The 19357-nt window shown below is 39.5% G+C and overlaps 1 protein-coding gene across 3 annotated transcripts in view; it reads right to left on the reverse strand.

Annotated features, from left to right (window-relative positions):
• Nucleotides 1–19357, reverse strand: part of R3hdm1 (R3H domain containing 1) — a 135479-nt gene that overhangs the window by 80650 nt on the left and 35472 nt on the right. For 2 of the 3 annotated variants that reach the window (XM_012951075.2, XM_045149296.1), the window contains exons 3-6: nt 18508–18718; nt 7576–7617; nt 6979–7068; nt 1064–1178 (exon numbers count right to left, since the gene is read on the reverse strand). In XM_012951075.2, coding sequence (XP_012806529.2) covers nt 1064–1178; nt 6979–7068; nt 7576–7617; nt 18508–18678 — 418 coding nt within the window. In that variant the 5' untranslated portion in view covers nt 18679–18718. The remainder of the gene's footprint in view (nt 1–1063; nt 1179–6978; nt 7069–7575; nt 7618–18507; nt 18719–19357) is intronic. The other variant, XM_045149297.1, reaches the window with a different exon arrangement.

Raw genomic sequence — 19357 nt, forward strand, 5'->3', positions numbered from 1 at the left:
ATTCAAATGATAATTCCATTGGTAACAAAGGAAAAGTTTAATTTGCTTGTACTAATAAAAGTAGGAGCAATAATTTGGAAGTAGGTGATAGGAATTTAATTCTGAAGTAATTTGCAAATTTAGGATTTTTCAGATATATTGCCAGAGGCTTAGTTTCAAAATATGTTTTCAAAAATTCATGTTTATTTCTTCCCTTTAAATATCCTCCTAACATTGGTCAACAAAACTAAGTTTATAAACTAATAGCTCCTCCCCCCCAGCCAGCTAGGGTTTCAAGCTAGCTCAGGCTGACTTGGAATGTAGTCTCAGGGTGGCCTTGAACTCTTGGTGATCCTCCTACCTCTGCCTACCAAGTCCTGAGATTAAAGGCGTGCACTACCACTACCCGCTAATAGGGCATTTTTATTGAACTGCAAGGCTAAATGCTGGTGAAGTCTTAAAACATTTTTCATTAAAAAAAAAAAAGAATTTCAAAGGGGAAAGTCGGGGGGGGGGGGAGGGAGGGAATTACCATGGGATATTTTTTTACAATCATGGAAAATGCTAATAAAAATTTTTTTAAAAAGTAAAAACAAACAAACAAACAAAACTTTAGTATATCAAGGCAGAGTCTCACTATAGCTCAGGATAACCAGGGACTTACTCTGTAGGCCCAGGCTGACCTTGAACTCACAATGATTTTCCTACCTCAGCCTTCCAATGTTAGGATTAAAAGCATGCACCATAAAACAAAGCACTAACACTCTGGATTTCTAAGAACATTCTTATTGAATACTAAATGTTACGGAATCAACTATTTGTAAAGAATTAACAAGTAATGATATTTTTAGTGGAGCCAAAATACAAACTGAGATTATAGTGTTTAAACATGAGACAGATCAGTATGAAATGGCAATGATCATTTTCCTTAGTACCTCTGGTGTCTCACTGAGGTACAGAATTGTGCTATACCAGATAATTAAGAACATTACCCCTCCAGTCTGCTGTGTCATTTTAATATAGATATGCAAAATGCCATCATTCAAGTGCTAAAGGATAGAATTAGGAAAATTAAACTGCACACCTCTTGATAACATTTTTCTGGGCAATTTATCACTGGCTTTTTCTTTATCTGCTTCATCTTTTGAGGGCTTCTCCTCTTTTTCAAATGATTGTGTTAACTGGATCTGAATTTTTTCCTGTTGGAAGGCAAAAAAAGTTATTGAATATAAATATAAAATTATTCATTTAGTACTACATATTTGCAGTTCCTAAGTATTTCAAAACAAAATGGAGAGGGCTGAGGAGGTGGGTCAGTGGTTAAGGTGTGCACTTGCCTGCAAAGCCTAATGACCCAGGTTTGACTCCCTAGGACCCACGTAAGGCCAGATGAACAAAGTGGCACATGTGTCTAGAGTTTATCTGCAGTGGCTGGAGGCCCTGGCCTGGCCATTCTCTCTCTGCTTCCAAATATATTAATGAGAAATTTTTTTTAAAATAATATGGGACTGGAGAGATGGCTTAGCCATTAAGGTGTTTGCCTGCAAAGCTAAAGGACCCAGGTTCGATTCCCCAGGACCCACATAAGCCAGATGTACAAGGTGGAGCCTGTGTCTGGAGTTTGTTTGCAGTTGCTAGAGGCCCTGGTATGCCCCAATCTGCCTCTTTGAATCTTTCCCTCTCTCAAATAAATAATTAAAAATAAAAAAATATTAAAAAAAACAGCATGGAGCTGGAGAGATGGGTCAGTGGTTAAGGTGCTTTGCCTGTGAAGCCTAAGGACCCATGTTCGACTCTCCAGGTCTCATGTAAGCCAGACACACAAAGTGGTGCACACAGCTGGAATTTGATTACAGTGGCTGGAGGCCCTGGTGTGCCCATTCTCTCTCACACATAAAACAACAACAAAAAAAACCTACCAGTCTGTTTGGTTTGCCGCAAAAATAAAATAATCCTGAGAAAAGGTTTAATTTTTTTTAATCATTTTATTTATTTATTAGATCCAGAGTGAGAGAGAGAATGGGCACACCAGGGCCTCTAGCCACTGTAAATGAACTCCAGACACATGTGCCACGATGTGCATCTGGCTAACGTGGGACCTGGAGAATTGAACCTGGGTCCTTAGGGTTCACAGACAAGTGCCTTAACTGCTAAGCCATCTCTCCAGCCCCTAGAACTACGTTTAGTAAGAATATTTAGGAGCCTTCCTGACTTAAAGCTTTTCATTACTTGTGATGAGTAACCATAGGACCAGTATATTTCATTTGTAAGTTCTCTCTTTAAAACCATACACATTAATTTACAGATGTTAAGCTATTTTCAAGATGAAATGTATTTTCAAAAAAATCCAAGAAAAATTAAAAAAAAAAAATCCAAGCCAGGCATGGTGGCAGAGTAGGAGGGTCACTGTGAGTTCAAGGCCACCCTGAGATGATACAGTGAATTCCAGGTTAGCCTAGGCTAGAGTGAGACCCTATCTTGAAAAAAATAAAGTTGGGCAGATATGGCTGTCGTGCCTTACATTAAGATGGTCCTGATTTTAGTATTAAGGAAAACCCTTTTGTTTCATTATTTATTTAATTTTGGTTTTTCAAGGTAGGGATTTGTTCCAGCCCAGGCTGACCTGGAATTTACTATGTAGTCTCAAGGTGGCCTCAAACTCCTGGGGATCCTCCTACCTCTGCCTAATGGTGCTGGGATTAAAGGCATGCACCACTATGCCTAGCTATTTTAAATTTTTAGAATAATTCTTTTGTAATATTTTATTTATTTACAAGGATTGAGAGAAAGAGAGAGAGGGAAAGATGCATGCACCATTTTGTGAATCAGGCATTACATGGGTCCTGTGGAATCGAACCTGGGTCATTAGGCTTAACTGCTGAGTCACTTCTCCAGTCCTGAAATAATTTTTTCTTAACCACTGAAACATCTTTCCACTCCCCCCCCACCCTTTTTGAGTCAACATCTCAGTACGTTCCTCCTATCTCAGCCTCAGTGCTGGGGTTAAAGATGGGTGCTACCATAACCAGCAAGTAAGAACCCTTTTGAATGCTAAAGTCTTTCTACATAAACTCTTCTGACTATAAATAACTGGAATTCTACAGGTAGCTGAAATTCCTTCACTCTTAATTCTGTCATTGACATTTATGATTGAGGTCACTTCCCTCTGAGAAGCTGTCAAACACAAGTGACATCCCTCCTTTAATTGCCTCTCAACCTTTTTAATAATGAGTTTTACTTCATATTATTTCCCTAAAAGTTACATTATAAGAAAAGGTAAATTAGTTGTTGTCTCTACCATCGAGTCCACATACTACCATACCCTATTTATTTTCCAATTGTACTAAAGTAAGTTTTGTTTTTTTTAATTGAGGTAGGGTTTCACTCTAGCCCAGGTTGTCCTAGAATTTACTATGTAGTATCAGGCTGGCCTCAAACTCAGTGATTCTTCTACCACAGCCTCCTGAGTGCTCAGATTAAAGACACCTGGCTCCAAAATAAGTATCTTTTATTTAGAGGAGTAAGAATAGAAAAAATATATCCATAAAGTAAAAACACAGCACTCAAGAGAATCATGGTAATTTTTTTTTGTTTTTCGAGGTAGGGTCTCACTCTAGCCCAGCCAACCTGGAATTCACTCAGTAATCTCAGGGTGGCCTTGAACTCACAGAGATATTCCTATTTCAGCCTCCCAAGTACGGGGATTAAAGGCATGTGCCACCACGCCTGGCAAAGTAATCTTTTTGAAATGTAATTATGAAAAATTATCTCTGATCAATAATGTAGATACTCATATCTAGCATATAATCTTTATGTTAAATTTTTGTTACGTGAGTATTCACCACTTAACTTTTATAGTATCATATTTTTCCTCCTCCCAATTATTTTCATAAAATGTAATACACTTGAAAAAAAGGATGATGTAATTTTCCTAAAAAGTATCACTTTTTCTGCATTCATATATCCTCATCTCTTCATATCACCCTGATTATTATGACATTAAGCTAATATGATACAGCATTTGTCAACAAAATGAATAAATGAACTTTTTAAAAACACAGCACTATGCATCCTTCAATCATAAACAGATGCATTCTTTACTTTGACTTGCAGAACTTTTTTTTTTTTTTTTTTTTTGAGGTAGGGTCTCCCTCTGGTCCAGGCTGACCTGGAATTAACTCTGTAGTCTCAGGGTGGCCTTGAACTCATGGCAATCCTCTTACCTCTGCCTCTCGAGTGCTGGGATTAAAGGTGGCCAGCTAGAAAAAACTTTTTTCACTGGGTGTGATGGTACATGCCTTTGATCTCAGCACTCAGGAGGAAGAGGCAGGATGTATGAGTTCAAGGCCAGACTAAGACTACATAGTGAACTCCAGTTCAGCCTAAAGTAGAGCAAGACCTTATCTCAAAAATAAAAAAAATGGGTGGGAGAGGTGGCTCAGCCATTAGTTGCCTGCCTGGAAAGCCTAGGAACCCGAGTTCAATTCTCCAGTGGCCATGAAAAACCAGATGCACAAAGTGACACTTGCATCTGGAGTCCATGTGTAGGCTAGAGGCCCTATTGCACCCATTCTCTCTCTCTGTCTCTCTCTGCTTGCAAATAGATAATAAAAATATTTTTTAAAACATCAAAAATGTTCTTCTGGGGTGTGTCATACATTAACTCTTTATATTTAACAATAAACAGATATGAAATGTTTAGCAGTAAACTAAGCACATTCTGTAAGACAAAATAGACAAAGGTTTATATTTAAGTTTACCAAACAATAGTACAGAGTCCAGTATTTCAGTCTTGATTAGAAAATCCATGTTATTGCTTAAAAAACCTCATTTATCAAATAAATGCATATAGCTCTGTCCTTTCATCACAGCTATATTAAAAAATCAAAGGAATTTTGAAACCTATATTCTTCTTCTTTTTTTTTTTTTTTTTTGATTTTTGAGGTTGGGTCTCACTCTAGCCCAGGCTGAATTCACCTGAATTCACTATGTAGTCTCAGGGTGGCCTCGAACTCTTGGTGATCCTCCTACCTCTGCCTCCCGAGTGCTGGGATTAAAGGCGTGCACTACCACGCCCAGCCTGAATCCTATATTCTTGACACTTGAACAAATGACAAGATTTTAAGAACATTTTATTATCAACTACTTCTCCTGGGCTGTGGATATATATAGCTCAGCAGCTAAAGGTAGTTGCTTGCAAAGCCTATTGATCTGGGCCTGATTCCCCTGTACCCACATAAAGGCAGGTGTACACAGTGGCACATGCATCTCGAGTTCATTTGTGGCAGCAATATGCCCTGGTGCTTGCTTACTCCTATAAGTAAATAAGTACATAAAGAAATAAACATTCCTTCCTTTTCCTTGCCTCTTAGAAATAACTATAATGCTTTCTAAAAGCAGGACACATTCTAAGTATGTGACAGCTATATAAAGGGCATCATGTCAATCATGGAAAAGTGTAACAATTTTACCTGATTCAAATATACAATTTATTTCTGTATTTATTTTATGTACAGTGTATTTGTGGTAGTATGTTTGTGTGTACACAGATGTGCACGCTGTGAGCATTCAAGTGGCAGCTGAAAGGGATCCACAGGTGCCTTTCTCTATCAGCCAACTGCCTATGTCCTTGACATGGTGTCTCTCTTTTAACCTGAAGCTGCCATTTAGCAGGGAGCCCCAGTGATTCTCTAGACTGTGCCCCAGGGACTGGGGTTACAAATCTATGTGAACATGCCCAAATGTTTCCATGGAAAGGGGGATTCCAAATCAAGTGGCTTCAGGCCCTTTCAGGCAGGCCCTCATGATTAAGAGGCACGTGCTTTTAAATACTGAGCCAGTACCCTGGCCTGATGTTTGCATAAAAAAAAACAAAAACAAAAACAAAAAACAACTAACATGACTGTGGTAGTTTGAATGTATGTTTCCCAACACATTCAGGAGTTTATTAAAGCTTGTAACTTTGATCTCCAGCTGCTTGGCTGGAGGAGGAGTCACTGTGGGTAGATCCTGGGGTCCAGCCCTAAGGTGTGTTTGGGGAATTCTAGTCTAAATATATGTAAAGTGCTTAGCTTTGTCCTGGAGTTCCTGAAATATGCTTGCTTGTGTGGCTGGTGGATGTGACCTGTGAAAGGGGGCCAACTTCTGCCACCATGGAACTTCCCAGTGCTCGGTAAGCTTCAATAAATTCCTTCCTCTTGCGAACTGTCCCAGCAACATGAGGCTGACTGCTACAATGACCCAAATTTTTCTTTGTAAAAGATCTATCATGGTTTCTTAAATAACTTCAAGCTGTTTCACTTCTCTGGAAACTGACTGTTGGGGGACAATTTTTACATTGCTTGAACTCTTCTTTTAAGAAAAAAACACTAACACCCTAAGTCACCACACTGGTAAACAGCAGCAGAATCTGTAAGCATTTTTGTTCAAGTGCCCAAATACAATAGGAGACAAATACAAAAGTAAAGTCACAGCACTGAAAAGAATACAGGAAGCATACTAGATGTTAGCTTGAATCTCAATATTCCGTATTTTACAAGACTAAACAGAAAAGGAATTTGAAGTATCAGACAACTCAAGACCCACACAAAATGAATACTGGCATTATAATGCATTCAGGCCAGATAGAATAATTATCAAGCAGTAGTCTTGGGTAGTTTCCAGAGCACAGTAAGTATCTGACATATGTCTAAAACCCAAAACCAAAAGACGTTACATTATAAATATCTTCACCAAAAGCTTCACTGTAATATGTAATATCTTTTCTGAAATCATTTGGAATTCCTTCAAAGCCACATTCTAGGCTTTCTTACAGAGAAATCCCTACTCTAAGCTTTAGACTGCAGTAGTTTTTACCGTTTTTCATCTAGATTTTTGTTAGCAAGTATATAAAAATGAAGCACACACACATTCCATTTTATTGAAGCACATGTAAGAATGCCTCTAGATCCACCACGTCGTCAGGTATCAATCTAGGTGTTGCCTCCGTATTGGTTTTACCTGGTTCTCCTGTGATCTCTCTGCTGCAGGGGGTGGTGGCGATTCTTCACACACCGCAAGGCTCCGAACTAGCTTTAACTTTGAGCTTGACTAGAGAGAAGTATTTACAATTAACACTACATTTCATAAGTCAGGGCATATCCAAAGCCCCCTAGCAAGTCTCTAAATTTCTTTTTAGCTTCTGCCATGTGTAAAAGTAGATGAAATGTACAAGCTAGATACATCACTGAACGCCACTAAACACCTTGTTAAGAAGGAAGACAAACAAATTGCAGTTCTGAAAATTATAGCAATAGCAGGAATGGGAAAAATTCCAACTTCAAAAATCAAAGAATGGGTGAGAGCAATTTTTTCTCTATAGATTAAAAAAAATACTGTTAAAGATTAAAAAAAAAAAAAAAAGCAATGCACAAAAGCGACTAGGCAAGACCAAAAAAAAAAAAAAAAAAAAAAATCCCAAACAAAACAAAATAAGCTTTCTGCTCCAAATAAAAATATGGAAAAACTAAACTAAATGTAGTGCTGTATGGAAACAAGAATTCATCAAGCATGAAGGAAGGCCCTTGGCATGCCAGCACACCAAAAGGTTTACTATACCTTAGACCTTTTTCCTGTCTGTCCAAATGACTGCAGTGGCCGCTGGACATACAATAAGAAAGATTTATATTAAATTCCATACTGAAACAGAAAATTTGCTTCTTAGTTCATATAACTAAACCATAGAAAAACTACCTTTGCACAAGGTATGTAAAATGAAGAGATCAGAGATGGCTTCAGAGGAGCATGGATTCCTTCCAGAAGCACACCTGCAGAAGAGCCTCTCAAGACCTCCCGTGCAATGGTGCTTTTCTTGAGTTAGCATGTGGTCACACTTGCTTTGTTAACTCTATGGAACTTTTAAGGAAACTTTTGTTTTTTCCCCAAGGTAGGTCTCACTGTAGCCCAGGCTGACCTGAAATTCCCTATGTAGTCTCAGTATGGCCTCAAACTCAGGGTGATCCTCCTACCCCTGTCTCCAAAGTGCTGGGATTAAAGGTGTGTGCACCATGCCCAGCTCTTAAGGTAACTTTTTTTTTTTTTAAATTAAAATTTAACACTTTTTTAAAAAATTTTTATTTATTTATTTGAGAGCGACAGACACAGAGAGAAAGACAGATAGAGGGAGAGAGAGAGAATGGGCGCGCCAGGGCTTCCAGCCTCTGCAAACGAACTCCAGACGCGTGCGCCCCCTTGTGCATCTGGCTAACGTGGGACCTGGGGAACCGAGCCTCGAACCGGGGTCCTTAGGCTTCACAGGCAAGCGCTTAACCGCTAAGCCATCTCTCCAGCCCAGATTTAACACTTTTTAATTAGAATACACTTAACATAAAATTCACATGTGCTAATAAACTCAAAACTCAACCCTGTCCCAAGAAAAAGAAAAAAAAATGATTAAAGCAGTTTAAATTAGTCTTCAAAACAAATAATGGGAAATACTTTTAAATGATTTTATAATACAAAGAAAATGTTATAAAAATTAAATGTTCAATTAAATACAGGAAATAACTGAAAAGATATATATGACCTATTAAGGTGGGTAAAACACCCTTTAATCCCTATTCCATTTTTGTTGTTGTTGTTCATTTTTATTTATTTATTTGAGGGTGGCAGACAGAGAGAAAGAGAGAGAGCAAGAGAGAGAATGGGTGGGCCAGGGCCACCAGCCACTGCAAACGAACTCCAGAAGCATGCACCCCCTTGTGCATCTGGTTAACGTGGGTCCTGGGGAATCAAGCCTCAAACCGGGGTCCTTAGGCTTCACAGGCAAGTGCTTAATGGCTAAGCCATCTCTCCAGCCCTTTAATCCCTATTCTTATCCTCACTTATGTAACTCTGCTCTTATAAGAAAATAGGTGATATCATATAAATGAATTATTTTCTATGTATGATTTTTCTTTCATGATTTGAATGGTTTTCACATAGAAATAAGAATATTACCCAGTATTATCCTTCTGAATATATTTCTTAAGGTAACTTTTTAAAGCAAAACAAAATATCCTTTTTTAGTATTTTACAACATTCCATTTTAACCAATGTTGGGGGTAGGAAGAAACCACCCAACTCAGCCATTTTAACTAGCTGAACTTATAAAAAGGTCTTTACAGTGTATAAAGTACACACCACCAAATCTATGTACAAGTGAGGAATGCTACTCACTAGGTTTGGGGTAAGGTGACAAGCAGAAAGAAAAGGCAGATTTCCTTATGGGTGTTTAGCATGACTGACAAATCACTTAGTTGCATGGTTACAAAATCCAAGAGGCAACTAGCTATAGTTTGATACCAAGACACTGGGTTGGGGAACAGGAAACACACTTAACTCAGAATCACATAGATTTATCTCCTCTCATCTCCTTCCCATCTGTAACTCCAAACGTAACCCCCAATAGTACAGGGTCCAAGCACCTATCATTTATACTCATTCACATGGGGGAGACAAGTTGGGGCAGGCACATATGGAGAACAGTTTAGCCAACCTAGACACACTCTTCTCAACAGTACACCTAGCAACCTGTTGGGAGCCTAGGGCCCTCACTTGCACTGAGCTAAACATGTACCACTTTGCAAACAAGAACTACTTTTGTCCTTCCTCTTCTTAAGTAACTATTATTTGTGATCAGTTCCTACTCAAATTGTTCTTAGATAGAGCTAGGAACTGAGTGGCAGGGGGCCATCCAGACTGGGCTGGTTTGGGGTATATGCACACAGTAAGGCAAACTGTGTCCTGGAATTGGACTTTTTAAACAATAATTTTTAAAATTTTATTTATTTATTTGAGAGAGAAGCAGATAGTGAGTAAGTATAGGTGCCAAGGATTCCTGCTACTGCTAACAAACTCCAGATGTATTCATCACTTACTGCCATCTGACTTCAGGTGAGTACTGGGGAATTTAATTTGGGTCCTTAGGCTTTGCAGGCAAGCACCTGCACTAACCACTGAGAAATCACCGTTCCAGCCCAGTAATTTGATTTTTAAGGATAAAAACTCTTATTTAGCATCTTATGACTATGCATAACAGAGAGTACATAAGAGTAAAATCAGATGCATCTTGCAAAAGAACAAGTGTAGTAGGGAAAACATGATATAACTCAATCCTGTCAAACCAGAAGACCACCCAAACTATACCACTAGCAACTGATCATCCTCTCCTAAAAATCCTATAAAGAGAAGCTCCAGACCACTTCCTGGGGCCCTTGAGTACTTTATACTCAAGTGGTCAGCTGCTTCAGTGCCAGTGCATTTCTATCTTGTCCTTAATAAATACTTTGCCTAGGAGAGCTCTACATGCAGATGGAGTCTCTCTATTTGTTCTCCTATTTCACCTGGTCAGGTAGGTTTCTTTATACTCTATGTCACATCTAAAAAGAGATGTGAAAGAAAATATGCTACTGCAGAATCAAGGCTTTCAGGAGAAAAGTAACAGACAGGTACTGGGAAAGGACGCACACCCGATGGAGCAGAAGGGAGTTTGTGATTCATGTCCTCTGCATATTTCTAATGAAATCACAAAAGATGATGTAACTGGCAAAGTCAAATGCTGTGTTCATTCACAGAAGAGCTAGACCTTACTTTCTGACAGACTACCATATAGAAACTTAGTCCAGTACACTTTTCATCACACTTGTAGTGGGTACTTGTCAAAGATGGACCCAAGATGCCTCATCCCTTGGCACTTAAAATACTAGTCTGGGCACTGCTGTGAAGTAACTAGGCCCCAACTCAGCTGATCTTGAGATACACAAAAAAATTCAGTTGAGCCTGACTGTCAGGTGAACCCTTTAAAAGCTGAGTTTTTTGGCTGAAAGCAAATGAGCATTTCAAAGATATGCAAAGGGACTCAATTCACTGCTGGCTGTGAAAACAGAGGCCACCTCAGACCAACTACAGGTAGCTCCCAGAAGCAGTAAGTATGACAGCTTGCCTGAAAGCTTGGACTTCAAACCAAGAGCTGCAATAAACAGCAGTCAGCCAGCAAACGGAATGAACCCTAATGCAGATTTTAACTTTAAAAGAGGAATAATCCTGGCCAACACTTGTGGTTCTGACCTTGCAAAGTCTCAAGTAGAGAACCCATGTATGGGCTCATGAAGGGTGTTGGTTTAAACTTCTAAATTTATAGTGATTTGTTATACAAGAAGAGAAAACCAAAACAATAATAAGTAAACTATAAATTACAAAAGTAGCATTAGTCAATAAAAATTATTTATTTCTGGGCTGGAGAAAACTTAGTGGTTAAGGTGCTTGTCTGCAAAGCCTAAAGACCCAGATTTGATTCCCCAGTACCCATTGCCCAAGGTGGTGCATGTGACTGAAGTTTGTTTGCAGTGGCTTAGAGGCCCTGGCACACCCATGCTCTCTATCTACCTCTCAAGTAAATTAAATACTTTAAAAAATTATTTCTTTTCACTTCAAATAGCAAAGAACAAAAATGACATAATATATAATAGAAAATATGGCATACTCACAGACATACAACAAAGAAAAAAAAATCAGTTTTTGCTTATTAAATACCCTTTCCTTCATAGTCCCTTAATAATTAACTATTAAAGTGAATTTTATTTATTTGAAGAATGTTTTACTTCTAGTAGGACTTCATCTTGACAATAAAAGAGGCAGTGATTATGGATATTCTTTTATTTAAAATATATATATTTTTTGGTTTTCCGAGGTAGGGTCTCACTCTGGCCCAGGCTGACCTGGAATTCACTATGTAGTCCCAGGGTGTCCTCGAACTCATGGTGATCCTCCTGCCTCTGCCTCCCGAGTGCTGGGATTAAAGGCATGCACCACCACACCCAGCTAAAAATATTTTTTTTTTTTTGAGGCAAGCATAAGAGATTGCCTTTTTTCTTAATGCGAGAGACAGAGAGAGTGAGGGAGATAATTAGTGCAATAGGGTTTCCAGTCACTGTAATTTAACTCCAGATATATGTGCCCCTTGTGTACGTGAGCAACACTGCATGCTTGCATCAGTGTGTGTCTGGCTTACGTGGGACCTGGAAAGTCGAACATGAATCCTTAGGCTTCACAGTCAAGTGCCTTAACAGCTAAGCCTATGGACATTCTTTAAAAAACTTTTTTTGATTCATTGCAAATAGACACAGACAGAGGAAAGGGTGAGGAAGGGAATAGGTGCATCAGGGCCTCAAGCCCTGCATATGAACTCCAGGTGATCTTCCTTGAGCATCTGGCTTATGTGGGTATTGGGGAATGAAACCTGGGTCCTTAGGCTTTGCAGGCAAGTGCCTTAACCATTAAGCACTCCCTCCAGCCTGTGACATTATTAATAAAATCTCAGTTTGAAACTGATGGCAACATACTAAAAGAGCTATTAATTATAAGTTTGGTGAAAAGCTGAGGATGACCAGTGGATCTTCATGTGCTATATAGCATGTTAGCATAAAAATAACTTACATTCGCCGGGCGTGGTGGCGCACGCCTTTAATCCCAGCACTTGGGAGGCAGAGGTAGGAGGATTGCCATGAGTTCAAGGCCACCCTGAGACTACAGAGTTAATTCCAGGTCAGCCTGGACCAGAGTGAGACCCTACCTCGAAAAACCAAAAAAAACAAAACAAAACAAAACAAAAACTTACATTCAACTATCATTCAATTTTGAGGAAATTCAATTTATTTCATAGAGGGGGTCACTCTTCATTTGTAATTAGTATTAGAGGTGACTAGTTTCATCTTTCTATATTTTATGAGGATTAATGGTGGTATACTTAAGAATATAATGAATTTAGTACCTAGCCAAAGGTCAAAGGTATAGAAACAACCAAAGACAGGTTGCCAACTTTTAAAGAAAAGTTTGTTTATTTGAGAGTGACAGAGAAAGAGGCAGAGAGAGAGGGGGGGGGGAGGGAGGGAAGGGGAGGGGGAGGGAGAGAATGGGCACGCCAGGGCCTCCAGCCACTGCAAATAAACTCAAGATGCATCTGGCTTACGTGGGTCCTGGGGAATTGAGGCTCGAACCGGGGTCCTTAGGCTTCACAGGCAAGAGCTTATCTGCTAAACCATCGCTCCAGCCCTGCCAACTTTTATTGAAATAAAAGAAAGCCAAGTTTTCTGAGTCAAGAGGGCTGACTTTTAAGGCGCTTGTCTACAAAGCCTGAGGACTTGGTTCAATTCCCCAGTGCCCACGTAAGCCAAACACACATGGTAGCGTATGTACCTGATGTTCATTTGCAGTGGCTAGAGGCTAATTCTGCTTCTGTCTCAATAAATAAATAAGTAAATAAATAAAATAATACACCAAGAAAACCAAACACTATCACCAATTTTTTACCACTTACTTTTTTAAAAAAAAATTTTATTTATTTATTTGAGAGCAACAGACACAGAGAGAAAGATAGAGGGAGAGAGAATGGGCGCGCCAGGGCTTCCAGCCTCTGCAAACGAACTCCAGACTTGTGCGTCCACTTGTGCATCTGGCTAACGTGAGACCTGGGGAACCAAGCCTCGAACCAGGGTCCTTAGGCTTCACAGGCAAGCGCTTAACCGCTAAGCCATCTCTCCAGCCCACCACTTACTTTTTTTAGGCCACAGAGCACAAGGTCAAAATCCAAATGCCTAAGTCTTAGATCCTAAGGAAAAGCGACCAGACAAAATCACACATTCATTTAGTTATATCAGGGCCTCTAGCCAATGCATATAAACTCTAGACACATGTGCCACCTTGTGCCTCTGGCTTATGTGGGTACTGGGGAGTTGAACCTGGGTCTTTAGGCTTTGCAGACAAGTGCCTTAACCGCTAAACCATCTCTCTAGCCTGATCTTGAACTCTTAAAACTCGTGTCTCTACCTATTAGGATGATAAGAGTTTGCCACCATGTCTGGTATCATAATTTATTTTATTATTATTTTTATTATTTATATGTGGGGGGGAGAATGGGTGTGCCAGGGCCTCCAGCCACTGCAAATAAACTCCAGATGTATGCACCCACTTATGCATCTGGCTTACATGGGTCCTGGAGAGTCAAACGGGGCTCAGCCCTCATATTGTATTTTTTAACAGAATATATCACATTTGTTAGACTGTATGTATCAGGTATTTTATATATATCATGCTAAATCTTTGTCTAGGGCTGGAGAGATGGCTTAGAGGTTAAAGCACTTGTCTGCAAAGCCTAAGGACTCATGTTCAACTCTCCAGATCCCGAGTAAGCCAGATGCAAAGGTAAGGCAAGATTGCAAATGCCTACTAGGTAGTACAAGAGTTTAGAGTTCAATTGCACTGGTTGAGGCCCTGGCATGCCAATTCTTTCTCTCCCTCTCTAAAATAAAAATAAATAAATAAATAAGAAGAAATCTTTGTCAAACAAATAGGAACCTGAATAACTTTATAGAAATTTTAATTTTATCGATAGAAATACTCCTGAAGCCAGGTATGACAGCACACACCTATGATCCTAGCAATTGGAAGGCTGAGTAGGAGGATCATTTTGAGTTTCAGGCCAGGAATTTTTAACCTACTTCATTATTTTAAAAAATTGTTTAAAAAATAAAAGGCCTTGTGCACTAAGGTGCCCTCCCACCCAAGGCAGGGTCTCACTTTAGCCCAGGCCGAACTGCATCTCACTCTATAGTCTCAGACTGGCCTCAAAATCACTGTGATATCCTCCTACCTCTGCCTCTCAAGTGCTGGTATTAAAAGCATGTGCTACCATGCCAGGCAGTTTTTTTGTTGTTGATGTTTGTTTGCTTGTTTTTGTTTTTTGAGGTAGGGTCTCACTCTGGTCCAGGCTGACCTGGAATTAACCATGTAGTCTAAGGGTAGCCTCGAACTCACAGTGATCCTCCTACCTCTGCATCCTGAGTGTTGGGATTAAAGGCATGTGCCATCACGCCTGGCTGTTTTTATTTTTTAAACAATTTTTAAATTTTTATTTATGAGAGAGAGAACTGGCATGCCAGAGCCTTAGTCACTGCAAATAAACTCCAGATGCATGTACCACTGTATGCATGTGTCACTTTGTTCATCTGGCTTACATGGGCTCTGGGGGCCGAACCTGGGTCTTTAGGTTTTGCAGGAAAGTGCTTTAACACTAAGCCATTTCTCCAGGCCGGCCGGCCGGCCTGCCTGTCTGTCTGTCTGTCTTTCTTTCTTTCTTTCTTTTTTAATATAAAGACAAGGTCACACTACTTATCTGAAGTTATGTGCTTTAAACTTGTAATATAGCCCAGATCCTTCTGCTTCAGCCTTCTGAGTGGTGGGATTATAGGTGTGTACCATTGTGTCTGCCTTCCAGAGTTGTTCTAACATCCAACCAGACTGCCATTATTCCTTGTTTTTTCTTACCCTATTCTCCATTCCTTTTTAAAGAAATGTACTGGAGCTAACTTTGGAGAAATCAGATGTAAAATTCTCATGTTTGTATTACTATACAAATAAAATATTCTAAACCCCTACTTAAAATTTTATGTATAAAGTTTCCTCTACATGATGGCAACACAAGTCTCCCTGTCAACAAAAATCAGCTTTCATGTCTTCCCCAGGAAGTAGTTACTCACAAAACTTAGAACAACCATCCTACTGTTAGTAAATAGTAGGTGGCACAGGCCTTTAACCCCAGCACTTGGGAGGTAGAGTTAAGAGGCTCACTGTTAGTTCAAGGCCAGCCTGGGCTAAAGTTAAACTCTACCCTGAAAAAACAAACAAATAAAAATAGCTGGGCATGATGGTGCATGCCCTTAAATCCTAGCACTTGGGAGGCAGAGGTAGGATCACCATGAGTTCAAGGCCACCCAGAAATGACATAGTGAATTCCAGGTCAGCCTGAACTACAGCAAGACCCTTCCTCGAAATACCCCCCCCAAAAAAGTACTAAGCTGGGGGTGGGAAATGGGGGACTAAAACATTGTCTGAATCTTTCCAATATGTGGTTTGGACTGTATGTACATACAATTATTTTCAAATTGTGTGTGCATGTCAGACAAAGGCTAGCTAGCCACCTATTTCCAGGGATCTTCCTGTCTCACCTTCTCAATACAGGGATTACAGCACTCTCTACCATACCTGTCTTCTTTTTATGTGGGTTCAGGGGATCAATTCAGGTATTCAGGTCTGTGAGGCAAGTATTTTGCCAGCTGACCTATCTCCCCAGCCCTCTATATACCACCTCTAAGTAGCAAGTATTTAAGTTAAAGGGCTCATTCCATACTTCACTCGCTTGCTGAGACAAGGTTTATATGTACTAGTCTTATGATCCTCCCACATCAGCCTTCCTCCCAAGTGCTGGGATTAATAAGCATGACCTGGGAGAACATACATGATATGTAAGCAAGATACCAAAATGCAATCTTCTATTATATCAAGCACAGATGCATGAGGCCTTTAACAGACTTCTTTTGATTCAGTCAGGATACCAGCACACTGTCATCAATGGGCATACCGATTAGAAACAGGGTAATTGTTTCTTAGTTTACAAATGTGGTTACTAAAGATGACTGGCCAGGGAGGGGATGAGTTTTTTCTCCTAATTCCTTACAATAGTACCACTGAAGGTAAGTGTGGTGGTGGTATATACTCACAATCCTAACACCTAGGATGTAGTAGCAGGAGGGTCAGCAGTTTAAAGTCAGTCTAGGCTACATGAGAAAAAAAACTACTCCCTGGTGGTATTAAATCAGTAGAGCCTAAATGCTTATTATAACTGGTGGAGTTACCTGCTTTGCCTTAAATGGTATGTAATATGTAACAGGAAAAAAAGTTTTGAACTTAATGAAAAAAAAGAAGGTTGATCGGTCTCTCTCTCTTGTGTTGTTGAGGATTTCTTATTATTGTATTGTGAAAAAGTATATTACAATATAGGCCAAAGGCAGGCCTCCAACCTTAGCCTGCTGGGTTGGGATTACAGGTGTGTGCCACCTCATTTGGCCAAAGCCCTTTAAATATACTAAGAATGACAAAAACAAACAAACAAACAAAAATCCCACATTCGTTATTGCTACACCTGCTGGTTAATCTTGACAATCGGCCTTATTGGACTGAGAGACAGATAGCGAGGAGACTGGTCAAGTATGCACTGGGAGCAGGTGAAGTGTTTCAAGATCACGGGGGCTCTGACTTAATCAATTTTTCAATCCACAGATGGATTCAAATCCAAAGTCCATTGGGATTGAAATCCAAAGTAAATTGGGAGGTGAGCTGTGGAGGACTGGGTGTAGTTGGAGAAAGTAGGTTGCTAGAGATGTCCCTCTTGAGAGCTTATCGCGGTCCTGGCCACTTGTTAACTCCTCTCTGCTACCTGCTGCCATGAGGTGGCAGCTTTCTTCCACCACATCTTTCTTCCTCCACAGTATTTCTGCCTCATCATGAGCCTACAAGTAGTGAAGACAGCGTACCATGAATGGAGCCTTCTAAAATGAGACCAAAATAAATGATTCCTCTTGCAAGTTGTTTTTCTCAGGTGTGTTACAGCCACGTGGAGCTAATTAACCCAATAAGGCTAAACTAAAACACTAGGATAAGTTTTTGTGACAGAGCAGAGGTGGCTATAGAAACCTGTCTACTGGTAGATAGTATCTAATTCCCCTTCCTCTGGACTGGTCTTATCAATCTGTATCATAAAAACATACTAAAGAGACATTTTTAAATATCCAAGCCTGGCTCAAATCATTGTTTCTCAAATCCCTTGTTAACCTGGAACATTCCCTCTGGGATCATGAGTTTCCACAGTAGCAGTCTAACTCCTGGCCTCCATATCACTTTGGAAGAACTATGGATAGGTATATCTGAGTTGAGCTGAACCTAGAATTCCAGCTACTCCCACCAAAATACCACTATGTCAGGAAAGTTCTGGACCCTCCAAGCCAGGCTATCAGCCAGTTCATTATCAATAAGAGACCTTTTAGAATATCCTGTACAACAGGAAGTTTGTATTTTTTAAATGCTTTAAAATAGTTAGCTATTTCATGGTCCTAAGTAGATCACCTTATAGAGGAAATGAATACTACAACTAGCGCTTGAAACTTTCTTCACCTATCTTCATCTACTGATCCATATGATTTCCACATATGACTGAAATTGAAAGCTTTCTCATTGGTTAGTTCTAGTCATCATGTATAAATAGCATCAAAAGCATGATGTGACAACCACAACACTAACCCTCTTTAGTCATCTAAAACACCCTTGAGGGCTGTTACTGCCACAAGATCCTCTGTAGTTAAATTATTCTATGTAGATCTCTCTTCTAGTTTTCAGGTTAAATTCTGACCACTTACAGCATGTCTAGCTAGGGGAAGAATAAAATGAAAAAGCAAAAGTACAATAAGAACAGCATGGCTACTCACAAATATATTGTATGACATATACAAGTAAATTAAAGAACTGAGACTCAAACAAATCCAGAGGACTCAAAAATTAAGCTAATAAGCATGACCAAAGGGTCACCTTGTCCTTTTAGAATTCCAAAAAGTGAGTTTTACAGAAAGCACAATTACTCAATGAATATTAAGTATCTATGACCATGAAGAAAAACTAGTTTACCTGTAAATCAATATTGTTGTCAATACAATGTTCATTCTTCTCTGCCAAAACCTTCCCATAGTTCTCTGATTTGATAAGACTTTCAACTCTGGTTGTATCTTTCATGTCTGCCTCCAAATTCTTCATTGTTTCAGTTTCATCTTTTATAATAACAGTATCAGACATCCTCATTAGCAAAGGTTATTTTAGAATTCTACAGGGAACTTGAAGCCTTAGCAGGAAGGAAAAAGAAATCTTAATTCAGTTTGCAACACTTACAAAAAATTCAGTTACTGTATAATATTGAGTATCTTCTATGATCTAGGAATAATGTTAAATATACAAAGACAAAAACTATACAATTTTGGGGTGGAGGGACTGCTCAGTAATTAAAGTGCTTGACTGCAAACCAAAGGACCCAGGTTCCATTCTCCAGGACTCATGTAAACCAGATGCACAAGGTGGCGCATACGTCTGGAGTTCATTTGCAGCAGCTGGAGGCTCTAGCATGCCCATTCTCTCTCTCTCTCAAGTAAATAAATAAAATAATAATGTTTTAAAAAAAAACTATATAATGGTAGACATTTTTAAACATTCACAATAGAGGTTAAGAAGAGATCTTGATTTTGTTACATATTAATACTTGTAAAAAAGTTCACAAGACATGAACTAGAACACGATGAAATTTAATGGTTGGGTGGTTAAATACAGTTGAGAGGCATTGTCTTGTGTACCTCAGACTTGCCTTGAGCTCACCATGTAGCTGAGAATGACCTTGAATTTATGATCCACCTGCCTCTACTTCCCAAGGGCTGGGATTACATGCAGATGTCACCATGCCTGGGTTCTACGTAGCTCTGGATGCTGAAGT

The sequence above is a fragment of the Jaculus jaculus genome, chromosome 5 (genome assembly GCF_020740685.1).
Source record: "Jaculus jaculus isolate mJacJac1 chromosome 5, mJacJac1.mat.Y.cur, whole genome shotgun sequence".
Lineage (NCBI taxonomy): Eukaryota > Metazoa > Chordata > Mammalia > Rodentia > Dipodidae > Jaculus > Jaculus jaculus.